A 17,461-nucleotide genomic window follows, 5' to 3' on the forward strand; every position below is an offset into this window, starting at 1 on the left:
AATATTTTAAATATTTCTAGAAATAGCCACAACAGTAGTCCTGTTCTTTGGGTCAAGTGAACTAAATTTTAAAAGATGCCTGAACAATTTCGTTAATATTTTAAATTTGATAATTTAAGGTCCATCATTCCTTTGTTCTCTCATTTACAATTTTACTTTAACATAATTATTTTCCAAACAAAATCTAAACTGCACACAATTTCAGCATACCCTTACGAGTCAAAATTTATAGAAATGGCCTTTTAACTTGACATTTATAATAATATTTATTCCAGTAAGAGTTATCTCTCTTTTCAGAGGGTCAATGAACCTTAAAAGATAAATACAAATCAGTATCTAGGAAGCTAAGTTTCTACACACTGAAGGTTGACAGAGGGCAGCGTTGATGGAGCTGTCTAAACTCTCCTGTAACTGGACCAGGGACTTGGTGTTCTGTACTGGGTACAGCACTTCATTGTCTAAAAAACAGCAAGATGTACAAAGGGATGCAACTCTGCTTCAGATACAACTAAATCAATACAAGACTCAATGGTATTAACATCATGCTTAAGGTTGCATACATGTACCTATGAGTTCTCTTTTCATTGCAACTTGGTTGTGACATACATGTTTATACAAGTGAAGCTTTTTTTTCTTTTATCAGGTCTTTGCTAGACTATACCCTCCACAAATTTTTATTAAGAAAAAACAAAATATGTCAGAAAATGATTAAAATTCTGTCCATTAGAGGAGTCACTAAACATTAAATTTATTTCAGATGCACCACCCAAACACAAATTCATACAAACATGGTATGTATTATATAAGTTGGGGGGCACACACATATCTAAATTCTGTCTTTAACCCAATTTTTACAGAATGAGTGAACAAACAGGCTTTGCTCTTTATAAAGCATAAACTCTCCTAACTCGGGTTATATACTGGTATAATTTGGACAAACATTTTTAAGTTGTTGAACTTCAGAATCTCAACCTTGGATACATGTATGACAAAAGGAGTTGGCAGTCAAGACTTTAGCCCCCCCCCCCACCCCAATATAAACTTTTCTCAGGCTAAAAATTTCCAAATTAAATGCAGCAGGCAGTTTTTTTTTTGTTTGTTTTTTTTTTGTTTTATTTTTTGAAGGAGGACTGAGGTCTTACATTAATTATAATATGAACCCAACTTTGAATAATTTTATTCTTTTCTTTGATTATTAATCTTGTTACAGTAGTACTGAACTTTCATCAAAAATCTTTCCCTTTTTCCTTATCTACATGTATATACACTGTATATACAGATACAGAGAGGTCAAATCTCGCAGTAGTATACCTTTCAGGAGGAAGCAGCCCCTCTGGAACTGGACCCAGGGGTTGCTGGAGATGTTGGCAGGGTAGTGGAGATCCTCCTTCTTTAGATACTGCAAAATTGTAGAGGAGTACTGAACAGCCTACCCTTTGGATAACCTCTGACACTATAGACATGCATGTTATAATTCACACTCTTGTCATAGCAGCATGAAGAGAAGGGAGAAATTTTTGCCAAATGACTGTTATATGTAATAAACATATTTCAAATGACAAATAAACATTGTGTGAACTTTTGTATATTTTGTCACTTTTAACAGTTTATGGTTGCCTAATTAATCACAACTAGAATATAAAGTAATGAACACCTTAAGTTGATGTAATCTACTATAGATTCTTTCACAGCATAAAAGTCAACCGATACCTGCCCCACTTTCTCCAGTTTAAACCTCGGCTTTTTGTCTCGGTCAACCATCAACTCTGATATGGAATCCTCATCATCCTGAAGTAAACAAAAACTGCATGATTAATTTTTAAAGTACTGTATCTCTCTTCCATGTATAACTTACTATTCTTTTCTATTTTGGTAAAAATCATGGACTTTATATCATAAGAACTAGACTTTTACACCAAGAATGATAAAGATATGACAGTTAACTGTGCAATAGTGGAAGGATTGCTGATGGTAGTGTCCACACACAACACAAAAAATCATGTTAAGGTAATTCACTTTAAAAATACCGGGTAAGTCAGCAATTAAAGTTGAAGAAGTGTACAACAGAGAGACTGATGAATGCTTATCTACATGTACAATGGAGAGATTCTAACTTGGATCAGATGAAGTCAATTTCAGCAAAGGTAACTTGAAATTCACAATCACAGATATTGATAGTTTTTAATGGTTTCATGCAAAGCAAAACGTCTACAAAAACAGTTATTAATTGTAGTTGAGTCTTACGTTCACTCTTACCAAGGTAAATTGGTTAAAGTTGTCTCTCAGGAATTCTGCTACAAAATTTATATCATGCTGTGTCATCTATTTAGAAAAAATAATTTACTTTACATACATGTATATTTATTTTAGAGTACATATAAATTAACAGCATTAATTCTAATTACTGTTTACTTGTTAGAAATAGGTGGCATCTTGTAGAGGTACTTTAAATAAATCAATGAAGAAAGGTTAAATAGTTACCTTAATAAGATCTGCTGAGGGTTTTTCATTTGACATTCTCTGTATGACTGTATAAATATAAAAATATTGGAGTGAACAAATTTCGAATTATTGTTAATTATGTTAATTAATTTTTTTTTGGGGGGGGGGGGGCACCTGTCATATACTTAGTTTTTAGTTTCAGTTGAACCTAGACATTATTAAGGAGGTCCTCCAACTTAAACTTTCCTACTCAAAGTGAATAAGATATTTGGACACCTTGTTTGACTTTTGAGTTAGAAACTTCATTTGAATCCATATCGCCCAATTTACCCAGGCCTCTCAGTGTAGGAAATATAAATAATATTATTATACCTCTTCTGACTTTTCCCTATAAAAATTAGATCGTTAGATGTGAATAATTCTCTAGAAATTACTGTGAATGGACTAATCCCTGTTTAGCTGTGCATTAATACATGTATTAGTAAAGTGCTTTGAAATAAGTATCGGTATTGCTGTGTATTATACAAAAATGAACCATTTATGAAGTTGATCATTAGATATATTGACATCACAGAAATGCATACTGACTGAACACAAAGTGTGAAGTTGATACACTTTCCTGTGAAGTCATACATGTACCTATGGATTGGCCAAATCAAAGGGCTACATTTGTTACATTATTTTCTTTGGAACAAAAAAAAAAGAGAAAAAAATTCATTAAATTTGAATATGTAAGTTTTAAAGACTTTTCACCATTACAAACACATCTTTGAATTTTCCCTCATGTTACTTTCAGTAACTATAAAAGTCAATATGGTCAAAATGTAATTTTGCACAGGATATCAAACAAACCAATCAGATTTAGGGCTATTCCAGGAAAAAATGTATGGGGGGGTTGGAAGGCACTTTCATTTTTACCCCACCACCCATACAATTTTAATTACCTTCTCCCCCACCCCCCATAAAATTAAAAATGCTTTTGATACAACCACCCATCTAATTTTTTTTAAATTGTCTTATTGTCAAATATATGTAAAATAAAATTTTATGTCAAATACTGTAATTTATCTGACTTAGTATGAGTTGTTGGCTTTTGGCCTCTATCCAAAGCAGGTTCCAGCTACAGCTTAATAAAATGTGCTCCTTTAGGTCTATAATACTCAACATTAAAAGCCTTAATGATAGTAATTTGTATATATGTTTCTAGATGATGCATGACATTGTAATCTGTAAAGTTCAAGTTGCGATAAAACTAATATACTAGATATGACATTCCTACAATTAATTAAAATATATATTGTGAATTATAACATATCATTGGTAGTTATTCTTTCACCTTGTTCATGACAATTAACAAAATGATTCCAATTTCTTTTTTCTTTTTTTTTGGGGGGGGGGGGGGGGAGGAGGGGGGTGTTTAAGGGATGAACACATTACAGTTGACACTTAACAGGTTAAGGACTAGTATGTAACGGACATGATACTTTGTTTTAACCCATATCTCATCTTCCTTTTACTCTGTATGTGGTGTAAAGTAAACTATTTGACTTGCAACTTCATAGCCATGCTCTAAAATGTTCATTATCAGATACGTTTTTTTTTCTACTTTCGGTTTAAAATAAAACGATCTTTCTGATTGTTTCAAATATCATTTAATTTACTAATGTAATCATGTTTGATTAAACTAGCGAAAAGAAACTGAAGCACGGAGTCCAAAGCACAAGGAATCCGTATCCTAATCCTCCACTTTCAGTGCAGTCATACTGTCACATGCTTTTATAGTTATCTGCCCTTGTTTCCGGTTTGTTCGATACTACTTTCACATTCAATGTATACACACTTTTTTACCACCGTTTATGGCGAGTGTTTTATATAAAAAAAATATATATATATCGGTATTTACTGATTTATACAAAATGAAAAGGACATAAGTACTATACAGTTGATTATTTGTGAGGGTAAATACAACCACCCATCTAAAAATATATCGGATGAGGACAACCACCCATACAAATATAATTGCTCCAGCCCCCACTACCGATAAAAAAATATATGAAGTGCCGTCCAACCCTCCCATACATTTTTTCTTGGAATAGCCCTTATTGAATTACACAGTAAAAACATACAATTCTAAATCCCCATTTACATCATGAGAAAAACGATTAACTCTAAAAAGGTAATCAGTCCTGATCTTACCTACATACAGCCATCTGAAAAATGCTTTAAAATTCTTTATACTGTCATCAATAACCCTGAAAATAAAAAAAAAAAATTAAAGTAGATTCCTCAAAAGAGGAATACAGTATCAGTTAGTGTCAATGGATTTTTTTCTCTCTTGTAAGATATGTAATAAATACTACAGTTGAACTTCGGTATCTGTTATCTCGAATAACATGGATAGTGATTTGGAAATCCCAATTCTCATTCTTTAAGTATTTTACCCTTGATATCCTCAGATATCTCAAAGTTTTTTCTCGGTTCCAATGAGTTTGAGATAACAAGGTTTGACTGTATATTGAGTGAACTTACTGTTGAAGTTCACTGGACTTGAGGACAAAAGAACCAACTGACATGATGGCATTCTGTATTGTCTGTGTAGTTAGACCTAACACCCCAAACTTCTCATACCACAATGACATCCCCTTCAACTCAGCTAGGTGGTAAAGGATGGCCTGACTTACACTGAAAACAAAACATGGTAAAATGTTGTACTCATTAAAGTGCGCTAACCAGAGGGAAACAGAATCATAAGGAAGGGGGACAGTCTAAATTGGAGGTGGGAGAAAGGTAAGGGAGAAGAGAGGGGTGGAATGAGAGAGAAGAGGGAGAGAGAGGAGAAAATAATGAGGTAGAAGGGGAGAAAAGAGGCTAAGGAAGGTGATAGTAAAGAATAAGGGAGAATGAAGAGAGTATCTTCTCTCAACCCATACAAAAGAGTTTATATTTGTAAACCAGTAAATAGCTCAAAAGAATTTTTATCAACTTGTTCATTTGTAAATACCCATTAAACATAAGTTAAAATTTTCATCTGTTATTGCATTTCTTTAAAATTTTGATAATTTAAAGCAAGCTAGAAATTCAGACCTGCTATAGGTGACCATTTTGGCAAAATAAAATTCTTATTGATCAATTTTTCTTTTCATACTTTTATATAGAGGAAAAACCTTTGGGGATCTGAAATAAGAGGCTAAGAGGTCAGCATTCAATTTTTTTTTAAGAAACTGGTATATAGATTATATATAACAATTGCTCTAAAGGTTATCTTGATCAACATATCACTGAAAATGAGCTTTAATTTGTAAAACACTAGTGTTATTCTACATTTATTAGTTGACTGAATTAAAATAAACCTTCAAAATTGAGAAAGGTTTACAAATTTACTTTGGACATCAAACATTGGATTAGCATGACATTTTGTGTACTCTTTTAAGTCTTTTTTTCCCCCCAGATTTTCAAATTTCCCTATAAGTCTGACTACAGTCCCCCAACAGAAATCCTTTGTGTTCCTGAAGCTCTTCTTTATTAACTATCCGCTGTTACAGTGTCAATAGCATCCAATGGCTGTATTATTTATTTAGCAAATTTTATCGGTACTGACGATGAACTTACACCTGTAGATGTTTGACCACTAGTTTCTGAATGTTGGAGTAGGAGGTTTCAATGGAGTGACCCAATTTCTGCAAACCCTGTCAACAAAGAGTTATCTTCACTATTAATATGTACTTTTATAAACATTTTGTACATATATCAATATAACACAATTTTGAATTCAACATATTAGTGATGTATAGATCCCTACACACTCATATATATGTATCATAAATTGTAAAATTCCATTTACCGGGTAAGTGTGCTTCTGTGTTGAAGACAACTGAAATAATAACATATTTTTTAACATATCCTAACTTCATTAAAAAACAGTATATTGTAAACATTTCAATTTCCTACTTTCAAATTGCCCTAGGCAATTGTTGCCTTAAAAGTGGTGTGCCATTTCTGTCCAAAACCTTACCTTACCAGTTAGGTCATTCAAAAGAAAAGTCTGTAATTCTGGGCTGAAAATAAAAGCACAATATTCTATTTCGTATACGTAAAACTGGAATGTCTGCAAATCATGCTCTGATATTCTGGTTCTTTAGTTTGCATAATTTGTTAAGTACCTTGGGGTCCCAAACAAGAGAAGTTCCAGAAAATCATTACTGACAGTTCCTGTACCCACAGCCTGTAAAGAGATACAGATTTCCCTCCTCCAATAAGCAATGTACAGAATGTTCAATATGCAAACTTTATCCTGTACACTTGATATTTGTAATGGGTCATACATGTATCTTTAAAAATATACTCATAATAGACAATATGATAATAATCCCATATTGACTGTAAATTTTACAACCCATTCAAGTTAAGGAAATAGAGTACATATAAAACTTGAGAGATTACCATGCACATTAAATATACATGTACATTGTACCATTAAAATGGACTTTGGGTAATTAAATGTTAGTCAAATATCACATATCTCAATCACTTTCAGATTTAATGGAATTGATGAAAAACAGACATTCAAGCCCTTAAAACTATGAATTTACATTTTTTTTAACAAAATATTTGGAAACCATGTGACTTGCAGCCTAAAAAAATAAATAAATAAGATGTGCTGCCATCTAAGATCTAATAAGATCTCTAAGTGTCCTGTGTAAAGATATCTGACCTTTTTGTCCTCAGCAAACTTGAGAAGCTTGGAATCCATTTCCATTAAGATGTCTTCCCATGCCTCAGACATCTGCTGAACTGTGGACTGTAAGTACTGAAAGAACAAAAAATAACAATCAAATAATTCTTAAATTGTCTGTATTTACTTTCAAGACTTCCTGTATGGAATCTTCCTTTACAACAATTTGGGCAACTTTTATATGAGAAAGGCAGTACAAACTTCTGCATAAAAGATGAGTAAAATATAATCTGTGTGTAGATTCTATGTAAATCTGATATACATTTATTTAAACAATGTCCACATCTACATATCAAAAGCTGTACAAATTTAATGACTCTGGTAAAAATGACTGAATAATGTCAGACCTCAGTTAGTGTCAACACTTGTCCAAACTTCAGAGCCATGATCCTCATTTCTTTATGTCTTGAAGCAATTAACTTTGTGTCAAACTGAAAAAAAAAATCATTTGTGTTTTCTACATTCATTTGACTTTTTTTTGCACTATGTGACAAATACATAAAGTGTCAATTTTGAAGCAATTAATGTTCAGTGATTTATAATTGTAAGTAACTTGAAAATTTCTGAATACACAATGTAAATAACTTCTTTCTACATTTATCTCCTGCACAAGTTTGATTTGGGTCTACATTGACTGGGGAGAGAATACACATCATGGACTTTAACCTGGTACATTAAGGAAAAAATAAAGTTGACGTACAACAGGTTAAAGCATAACCAGATACTAGTACATTATTCTGAAATGTTGAAGTACATGTAAGTAGACCCTATAGTCTATACTCAGAAATTAACCAGACCTAAAAGCTTTCATGAAATTAAACCAGGTGTCTGGATATATATTGTAAACATACTTTTCTCCATGTGGTCACAATTCTGCAGAATCACAATTTCTGTTCAATCCATGGGTTGAAAATAACACAGATTTCATTGATTGCCATTGTGTATGTTATAAATGTATTTCATGTATGTTGTGAACATTTTGGTGGAAAATTTACGGTGACCATGTACATAGCATAAATTAATCACGTGTGGGAAAATGTATGTCTGCAGTATATATTATACATGTACATATATACATGTATTTCTTGCATATGAGATTCAAGACTTGAAGAAAATGGGATTGGTTACATGTCTCGTGCTAATCTACAGAAAGCCATAATATCATGACCAGGTATTTTAATTAAATTTGTGTAACTTATCATGAGAATTTGGCCAAAAACTACTAATTCATAAAATATTTTTATATAAATTTCAGAATTCAAACTTGTTAAATGTATAATAATTTAATTTTAGTTGTAACACGTCATTTGATTGGATAAAAGATTTAGTTTATATCGTATAGCATAAGTTGCCTACGTCACAATGAGTTACGTCAAAAAAGTATAACTCCGCTTGACGTTACTTTTAAATATGCTCAATTTGAAGCCATTTTTGGAGGAAAAATTGTCTTATTGTCTACACTGAAATTAAATTATAAGGAATGAAGCTTATTTTATCCTATGTTATGCGATATAACATAACTTGGGGCAGTTTATGCTTTTTTATAAACCGCTTTGTGGTTTATAAAGCGTAAACCACCCCAAGTTATGTTATATCGTATAACATAGGTTAAAATAAGCTTCATTCCTTAAATCTTACAGTCATTAGGTAGAAACTTCTGTGTTGTTGTTTGTTCTGGAGTTCTAGTACCACTGACAAACTCTGGAGATCCTGGCTAATAGTGGCAGCATGGATTCTCTTTATCTGCAGTGTGAAGATATATAACAATGAAAAAACAAAGGAGATGGGCGAACATAGCGTGCAGAAAGCCTAAAGCTTCAGAAATATAAAAATCATGTTCAGTTTGTGAATTTAATACTTAGAGTAAAGTTCTCATTATTGAAATTTATGTAATTGTGATAAACAAAACTTTTCTGAGGAAAATTTTCTTGGCAAAATTTATTCTTTTATAAAAAAAATTAATGTGGTATTCTTGGGGTTCGAACCCTAGCAATAAAAATTCTGAGAATCATTTTCTTTCGAGACTAGCACGCTAACCACCAGACTACACAAGTCCTGATGAACAGTGGCATTTAAATCATGTTTGTGATATGACCCTTGACTTAATGGACTTCAAGTATTTCTCGAAAAGATGCGAATGTTATGTCATAAAAGTATATTTTTAAGGTACAGTGGGTCATTGCTCCATATTTTTGGTAACCAAAAAATGTATATTTTTATGCAAACTTTAAGGATTAACTTTCAAAAAGGTGGAGTGAAGACCCACTCATATCGAAAAATAGTGTTATAGTATGCGAAAATGACTCTTTTTGCCCGCTTCAGTGTGTGTCTAATATTTCACAGGCAAATAATTTCAATCTTTGAGGGATTTTTGCAAATTGTAGAGATTTTACATAAAGTATATTTTAATGTTAGACGAAATATCAAGGAAAATTTCGATATAATAGAAATTTAATTTTTCATCTTCATGTTTGTCACACTATAGGCTTATCACTCGTCATGTTCACCCATCTCCTTTACAATGTTTAAACTTTTGGTCAACTGTTTTTAAGATATTACTCTAAATCAAGGTTAAAGGTCAAGGATGAGGTCAGCTTTGAAGGTGACATTGAAAACACTTCATGATTTATTAACATCTGATGAAAGGGGACCAAATACTAAAGTTCAAAACTCCTCTTCATGATTAACTTAGTGTGATGTTTGCAGATGATATTTAGAAAATGTCACCCACAAATGGGCAACAGCTTTATAATAGATTTGCTGATTCATATGGAGAGAAAATGGCAATCCATATATCAGGTTTGCTTTGTCATCTAGCCATGAAAAATATAAAACACTGGAAAAAAACATACTTAAAGGATAAAGAACCAGCATGCAGATCTATACATACTTAACATGATAATAGACATTTCCTACCTGGACATTACTGACAGCTGGTACTGACAATCTACTGACAGGACAGACACCATAGGCATACAAACTAACGGTGTTACTGCCAGAGCCAACGATCAAAACATTCAACCTGGAAAAATACACAACTTTCTGAACTACATTATAAAATACAAAATCCTCAAGGACTTTCTGAACTCTATTAACAGGACATATAAAATACAAAAACATCAAGAATGGACTCTCTGGACTACATAAACAGTGTCCAGATAGAATTGAAAGTCAAAGTTAATATTTTATATTTAATCACAAGTGCAAATAGTAATGTATTCAATTTCTGAATAATCTGAGTACCAGTGTCAAGAGCAAGGCAACCTCTAGATTTGCTGTTTATTGTTAAAGGAGTGTGGGACTTATTTATTGATAGCTTTTTACATGTGGTGGATGTATGTGCATCTGTGTGTGTGTTTGGGGGAGGGGGTGGTAATAAGGTACACCCTATTTTAAGTACTCACTCTTTTTGTTCACTCAGTTGTTTGCTATCCTCTACAGATTCTTCACTGAAATAATATTTAAACCAATTGTCTTATATGTATAGATAACAATAATTCATTATATAAACAATATCAACAATGTTAAGTTTTAAAATCTTATTTCAGTAGAGACAACCACTTTAATGTTAACAGTGCAATATTCTTAAACAGGTCGAGACCACTAGATTTTCTGATGTCAGCATAAATTTGCATATAAATTAGCTATCTGTTTACTTTACCGACTGTTGAATGAGTCGCAATGAGCTACTACACGTATCAATACGAACTCAGTTATGTTGAAAATAAAGAGCAACTTTAATAGTCCCTTGGAAACTCATTTTCAATTCTTTTTTGACATTTATGAAAGAAATATTGAAAATGATATAAAATCTTTCATTTCTATGCTCACATTTACAAAATTTGCTTTATGAAGCCTTATATCAACTTGTAATACATCGGCATAAACTACTGTTCAAAGAGATGTAGGTGCTATTGTTTCGATAAACAATTGAGCGTGTTTTTTTTCAGGTGATATACATGTACATAGTTTTAGACAGCAGAACAAGTTGCACAATTATTATTTAACTCCTCAGTATCATCAAAATGTTTTTATGTACATGCAAACGTCAAAGCGTTTTGTACGGTATTTGAAGCAATTATTAATCATCTAGAACAACTCCAGTATTAAATGTGAGCATGGAACAGTGTCTTTGGACTATAATCTTTCAATTTCAGCCTTAGAAAGTAAAAAAGAAGCTGTACGGTTTTTCCAGTGACAAAGTAAATATTATGCAGTAATCTGACGAAAACCACATGTCACTGTTGAATTGTAAACAAGTAGTAGACTGTCATGCTTTGCGATTCATTCAATCAATTGGAGAATGGGTTTGACGAAAACATTGTCACGAGTTGAAAAGTGCCTTCCATAAAAGGTAGTGTACCCGACCTGTTAAAACATGGGGATAAAAGCTGTATATAAATCTACTTTCTCAGAACAATTTAAGATATAAAGATTCCAATCAGTATCATTTTTTCAACCAGATTTTCACCAAAATTTGTGGCTTTTTACTCTTGATGATAAATATGAACAATTTTTAACAACAGACATAGTGTGTGCAGGGTCAAACATTTTTATCCTTAGATCACTAAAATACATGTATGTTTCACCCCAATAATTTTTACTTACGTGGGCAAAACTTTAGAAAGAGTGCCATAGCTGCAAAATATATATAAAAACAAATATACTATATGTAATATATTACATACATGTATTACCAAATTTGTCTCTTAAAATGAATACTATTATCCTTGGATAATAAAAACACAAAGAAATTATACAAATCTATGTACTCTTAAAAACATATAGGTTTGAAAGCAGTGTCTCTTAAATTAAAAAACTAATTTTTTTACCATTATGGATAGATAGGGAGTAAATGCTGTTTTTATCATGAAAATTCCAATAAAACCAGCAGTACCCACCTTTTATTGAGAGGTTGTAACTTGGGGAGATATTCTTTGAAATTGTCTTCTTTGTAAGGATCGGGTTTCCATACAGTGCCATCGGGTGAGAACTGACAGACCCACTCCATACAAGTTATCTCCTCTTCCATGCTGATGGAATGGAGGATGTCTGCATTTTCTATATGGTACAAATTGATTTTTCCATCGGTATAACCAGCGGCTACCACTGAAATATATACTGTCTATTAAAATGTAAAATTTCTTCCTGGTGAACTAGTCAAGAATATTATTCAGAATGAGAATTACAAAATTGCCTTTCCTTTTAGAATAATCTATTCTTGGTTTATCCTACAGAGCAGGCCATTATACCTCATATTCTATTTTTTTTTTTAATAATTTAAATATTGTCTTTCTAGTATTCCTATCACAACTTTCAAGCTAATAACAACTCTTTCCAAAGATACATAAATCTTTTTGCAATTTCATATTAATCCAGAGGTACAAAATTCCATATCTGTATCTCAGGTATTTTTGTGTTCTTTGCAATAATTCTATATCTTTCATTCTTGCATTTGCAGTCACAATTTACTGGCTAAACAATTGTTAATTCAGTGTGTGTTTAATTTATTGCATGTGCTCATAAATATACTAAAAGATTCAAAAGCATTTTTAAAAAAAAATTCTGCACAATTTAGACAGTACCATCACTGTGTTTATTTATTTACAAGTAAGCTTTGTTAAGTGTGACTAGTATTATTAGTTAACAGCAATATCTTATTTTCAATTTTGTCTTTGATCAAGAATGGTTGTACTGTATGTACTGATCAAATTCTTAAAAGAAAAAAAATTAATTCTTTTTTAAAAGAACAACCCTGGTTATTATTATGCGTCATTATAATAGCAGGTAATTGCCTCATTATTTTTGCTTGATTATTTCCAAAACTTAAGAAAGGGGCTCTTTTAATTCAAAGTTTGCAAATCTTTTTTTTTTTTCTCGTTTTACTTATTTAAACAGGTTTATTTCAAATGTTGCACTGAATCATTTTGTTTTTATTTCATAAAATTAAACCAAAAATATATGTCTAACATCTGCTTCATATAAAATAAATAAAATATTTAAAATTGACAAATATTTAAGTATTAGTTTCATTTCATTACCTTTCCCATCTGGTCTCCAAGCTAGAGATTTAACCTTGACGTCTTCTGATGGGGGAGGGACAGACCAGACTTTCTGCCACGACAGTCTGTGAAGTACCACCTACAAGAAAATATTCACACACAAAAAATCAAGTTTTTTAAACTATTATTACTTGGGTATATTAGATCATAAAGAGTTGTCCTACACAAGTAACTTTTTAATTTTTATTGTTACCTCCCCTTGTACATTGGCCAGTGCAATTAGGTCAAACTTTGGGGACCACAACATGAACTCCACCTCCACAGATACATGCTTCTCATCCATAAGACGAAAAGAAGTTTCTTCTGGCATTCTTACTCTCCTATGCTGGAAATTTAATGTATGATCAACTGGACACAAATTCAACATCTGACATGCAAATATTTAAGTACACATGTATTTTTAAAGTTAAATGCTATGAAGAAACTGCTACTAAAGCATGGAAATAATACACAAATGGAATATTATACTTCTGCTTTCATTTTCTTGATTTCGTTGTCATATTCAGCTGTGTAAAAATGTGATCAACTAAAAACACACAGTTTCAAAAAAAGTTCTGAAAAGAGTGAATAATAAAATTTTGAAAATCTATTGCATAATTTTTTTTTTAAATTGATCAGTTCACATGAATTTAACTCAAATTGGATTGTAAATCATCAATATAAAGAGACATACCTAAAATAAGTTTATGATCACAAAGCACAGCAAAAATAGTCAGCAAAACTGTGAATAACTAATTTTCAAAGTCTATGGGCAATTACTATTGTAAAAATGGGTCAACTGACAACATGAAACTTGATTTTGATCTTTAAGTCATCAATATGAAGAAACATATTAAACAAGATGTTAAACAGCTTATGGCAAAGGTTAAAGTTTCTCAAATGCAAGTCAAACTCCAAGGTCAAGAGATCAAAAATGTTGTTACCCAACAAAAGAACTTGTGTCAATGGATATACCTGGTAAATATGAAAGCCCAAGCACCCACCATTCAAAAGTTATAGTCAAGGACTCAAGGTTAATGTTTTCTAAACGTGGGTCAAACTCCAAAGTCAAAGTCAAAGGGTCAAAATTAATGGTACACAGGGGACAAGAAGATCTTGTCATAAGAACCAATATACATGCAAAATATAAAAGCTCTAGTACCAACTGTTCAAAAGTTCTGGCCAAATTTAAAGTTTTTCAAAAGTAGGTCAAACTCCAAGGTCAAGTTCAAAAGGTCAAAATTGTTAGGAAGGTCTTGTCACAAGGAATATTCCTGTGAAATTTGAAAGCCCTAGTACTAACTGTTCAAAAGTTATGGCCAAGGTTAAAGTTTTTTAAAAGTGGGTCAAACTCTAAGGTCAAGGTCAAAAGTCAAAATATTTACACCCATAGAAAGGTCTTGTCACAATGAATATACATGCAAACTAAAAAAGCCATAGCTTCAACTGTTCAAAAGTTATGGCCAGCCCAAGGTTAAACTTGGGTAATTTTTTGCAAAAGTGGGTCAAACTCCAAGGTCAAGGTCAAGAGGTCAAAATTTTTGGTATTCAAAGAAAGGTCTTGTCACAAGGAATATAAAGGTGAAATATGAAATCCATAGCTCCAGAATCAAAAGTTATAGGCAAGTTTAAAGTTTTTGCGGACAAACAGACAGACAGACGGACGGACAGGGAAAAAGCTATATACCCCCCAATCTTCGATATGGGGGCATGAAAAGTCAGCTTATTATCTTCAAGCACAGTAAGAAAAGTCAGGAAAAGACGAAGTCCAAGGGCAGTAAGTTTCATGAAAATTGGATAGATAAAATGTTTTATCGTTAAAATGATATTGTCCTACTGACCAGGTTTAACGAAAGAATTTATTCCACGTGTTGTCAATGTAGCAAAATAAACAGGGGCAGATAATTCTACGTTTACTACAAATAATCCAGAGTTCCAAATGACAACATAGCATGAAAATTCACAAGGAAAAATGTTTACAAAATGAGTTGAATTTTTGTCTTTATATTAGATTATTTTTTATGGAAGAAGGTATATACAAGCTAAAAAAGGTTTGTTATGATTAATTTGGTAGTTATTTTCAGTGTAACTCCATTTGTATTCCTCAAAATCGTTTCAAACCCGCTTTATTTTGCTACATTGCAACTATATTGCAACTATATAAGACATATTCTAACTGTGGTGAGGGCTTGTCCCGAGACACAGTTAGATTATCCTATCTAGAAAAAAGGTTGACTTTAAACTCAAAGAACAAGTGCACTTATGGGCCCCGGTAAAATGTGAAAAAATGAAGAATCAAATTAAGCATAATTTTTCATCTCAGATCATTAATTGATATCTAAACCATAAGATTCAACAAATTTTATCGATGAAATTCATGAATATACAAAGAGCAAAGCCATACAATGTGGTAGGGGTCAGCCGACATTCGTGATTTTCTATAGTAAATCGAGGACGGTCATTCATTTCAAAGCTCTTGTTTACTGTCAGCCTAACGTTGTACAAACTTGTGCGAATGACAAAAAGCACACTATACATTTATAAAACTTGTGTGAAAGTAGGAAATTTGTACAAGATTAGGCTCGTACTTAAAACATTAAAAATGTATGAAAAGTTCAATGTTTTTCCTATAGCAAGCGAGAGCTATTTACCTGTATGACCTATGTTGAACCCACCCGTGGAATAAATTATTTAAAATACCGGTAGTCACATGAGTTCTACCTAGGTAAACATTCCTCGAAGGTGCTCACTGTAAAAGATAGCCACGTTGATTATATCGAAGTCGTGCCGCATAGGGAAGTTTGTATGTATTTGGTTTTAGGAACACGGAAGGGTTAGGAGAGTTTAGTGTCGTTAAAATGTCACCATTATACACAAAAGCGTCAAACATTTTTAACATTCATGCAAGACAATGGTACTGGTATTGAAAGCCACCTAAATACACTTTTTTCATTTTAAAATTTAAAGGAACTAATGGTAATACTTATTGTATTATTTCTAATGCAAGCGTGCAAATTTCTTAGTTTGCTCACTATGGCTACAGGCATCTATACACCTTCATTCGAATTTTTTTTCTCAAGTAAAATAGCGCAAGTATCATTCGGCAAACACGCCCATCAATGATCCACCATCAGATTGTTCAAGTGTCCGATTTAAATGTCTCCTCCCCTTGATTTAAATAAACGAAACTCAAAATAGGTGCGGTATGACTTTTCCAGATTTGGGGTAGCTATAGGTATTTAAAAATCTTCATTTGTTTCAAATCCATGGTGATTTAGGTGATGTTTTAACATGATTTTAATTAGAAATATCCACTTGTGTTTAACTATTACAAGAAAAGAACAATTTGGTGCTATATTCTAAAGTCAAACGGCACTGAAAAAGGGCCCATTAAGCATTGCTTAAGTGCACTTGTCCTTTGATCTGCAGGTCATCAATATCAAGACAAACACTTACCAAACATCAACTCATTTTCTGCAAGCACAGTAAGAAAAAGTCTGGAAAACACTTTGACTATTCCTGCCCTGGTATTCTTCAAAAGAATATTTTAAAAAATTTATTTCCCATTCCCATTTTCCTTAATCATGTGCTCTACCCCCCCCCCCCCTCTCTTCCCTGGGCCATCATGATCATGATTTGAATTTGAATTTGCACTACCTGTGGGTGACTGCATATTTATATATGACAAATCATGGCTTTGTTGTTCTTGAGAAGATTAATCATTAAATTTTACAGATTTTTCCCTAACGGATATTGCCTTGTAAATACTTCACTTATTGAGATATTTTGTATCAGTGCAAAACTTTAGAACCAGAATTTCTAGTTTATATATACTTTTCATTTAATGTTATTAAATTTTAATCAAATTACCCGATATTTGCACTTCTTGGTGTATTGTGTCTGAATTCGTTAGTAGGATTTCTTTTTTCTACAGGGCGCAGACATCTTGGTTTTAAAACGAGGCACCCAATGAAATATGGTGTAAATAAAGAGCGTAACCAATCGTTTATTATTTTACTTCATGACGCGGCCATTTCAAGAGAGAGAAGTGGAAAACGTTAGATAAAGTGTAAAAAAGATGTAAGATCATCAACAAAATATCTATGAATTTATAATATTATAAATATGCAGTATGTATCAATGTTATTAGACAAAGCTAGTCCAAATCCTTGAATTTAGCAACAAAATAATAATGGTCTCTGGGGAGTCCAGTTTATCACTATGCTGCTGTGCGTGTTTAGATAAA

The 17,461-nt window shown here is 32.3% G+C and overlaps 1 protein-coding gene across 3 annotated transcripts in view; it reads right to left on the reverse strand.

The window, feature by feature from the left end:
* The window catches only part of LOC133188647 (anaphase-promoting complex subunit 4-like), a 42,029-nt gene extending 24,863 nt beyond the window's left edge, over positions 1-17,166 (reverse strand). Inside the window, exons 1-20 of one of the 3 annotated variants that reach the window (XM_061324152.1) lie at positions 17,086-17,166; positions 13,430-13,561; positions 13,216-13,315; positions 12,076-12,283; positions 11,783-11,812; positions 10,579-10,623; positions 10,091-10,196; positions 8,813-8,917; positions 7,522-7,605; positions 7,154-7,249; positions 6,603-6,664; positions 6,455-6,497; positions 6,052-6,128; positions 4,972-5,124; positions 4,639-4,694; positions 2,482-2,528; positions 2,257-2,322; positions 1,711-1,788; positions 1,312-1,399; positions 361-458 (exon numbers count right to left, since the gene is read on the reverse strand). In XM_061324152.1, the coding sequence (XP_061180136.1) occupies positions 361-458; positions 1,312-1,399; positions 1,711-1,788; positions 2,257-2,322; positions 2,482-2,528; positions 4,639-4,694; positions 4,972-5,124; positions 6,052-6,128; positions 6,455-6,497; positions 6,603-6,664; positions 7,154-7,249; positions 7,522-7,605; positions 8,813-8,917; positions 10,091-10,196; positions 10,579-10,623; positions 11,783-11,812; positions 12,076-12,283; positions 13,216-13,315; positions 13,430-13,546 (1,659 nt within the window). In that variant the 5' untranslated portion in view covers positions 13,547-13,561; positions 17,086-17,166. Of the gene's footprint in view, positions 1-360; positions 459-1,311; positions 1,400-1,710; positions 1,789-2,256; positions 2,323-2,481; positions 2,529-4,638; positions 4,695-4,971; positions 5,125-6,051; positions 6,129-6,454; positions 6,498-6,602; positions 6,665-7,153; positions 7,250-7,521; positions 7,606-8,812; positions 8,918-10,090; positions 10,197-10,578; positions 10,624-11,782; positions 11,813-12,075; positions 12,284-13,215; positions 13,316-13,429; positions 13,585-16,671; positions 16,691-17,085 lie in introns of those variants that run through there. The other 2 variants (XM_061324151.1, XM_061324153.1) reach the window with 2 other exon arrangements.
* Between the last annotated feature and the right edge of the window lie 295 nt (positions 17,167-17,461).

Source organism: Saccostrea echinata, unplaced genomic scaffold (genome assembly GCF_033153115.1).
Source record: "Saccostrea echinata isolate AGI-Se365-2 ecotype Australia unplaced genomic scaffold, CSIRO_AGI_Sech_v1 ptg000016l, whole genome shotgun sequence".
NCBI lineage: Eukaryota > Metazoa > Mollusca > Bivalvia > Ostreida > Ostreidae > Saccostrea > Saccostrea echinata.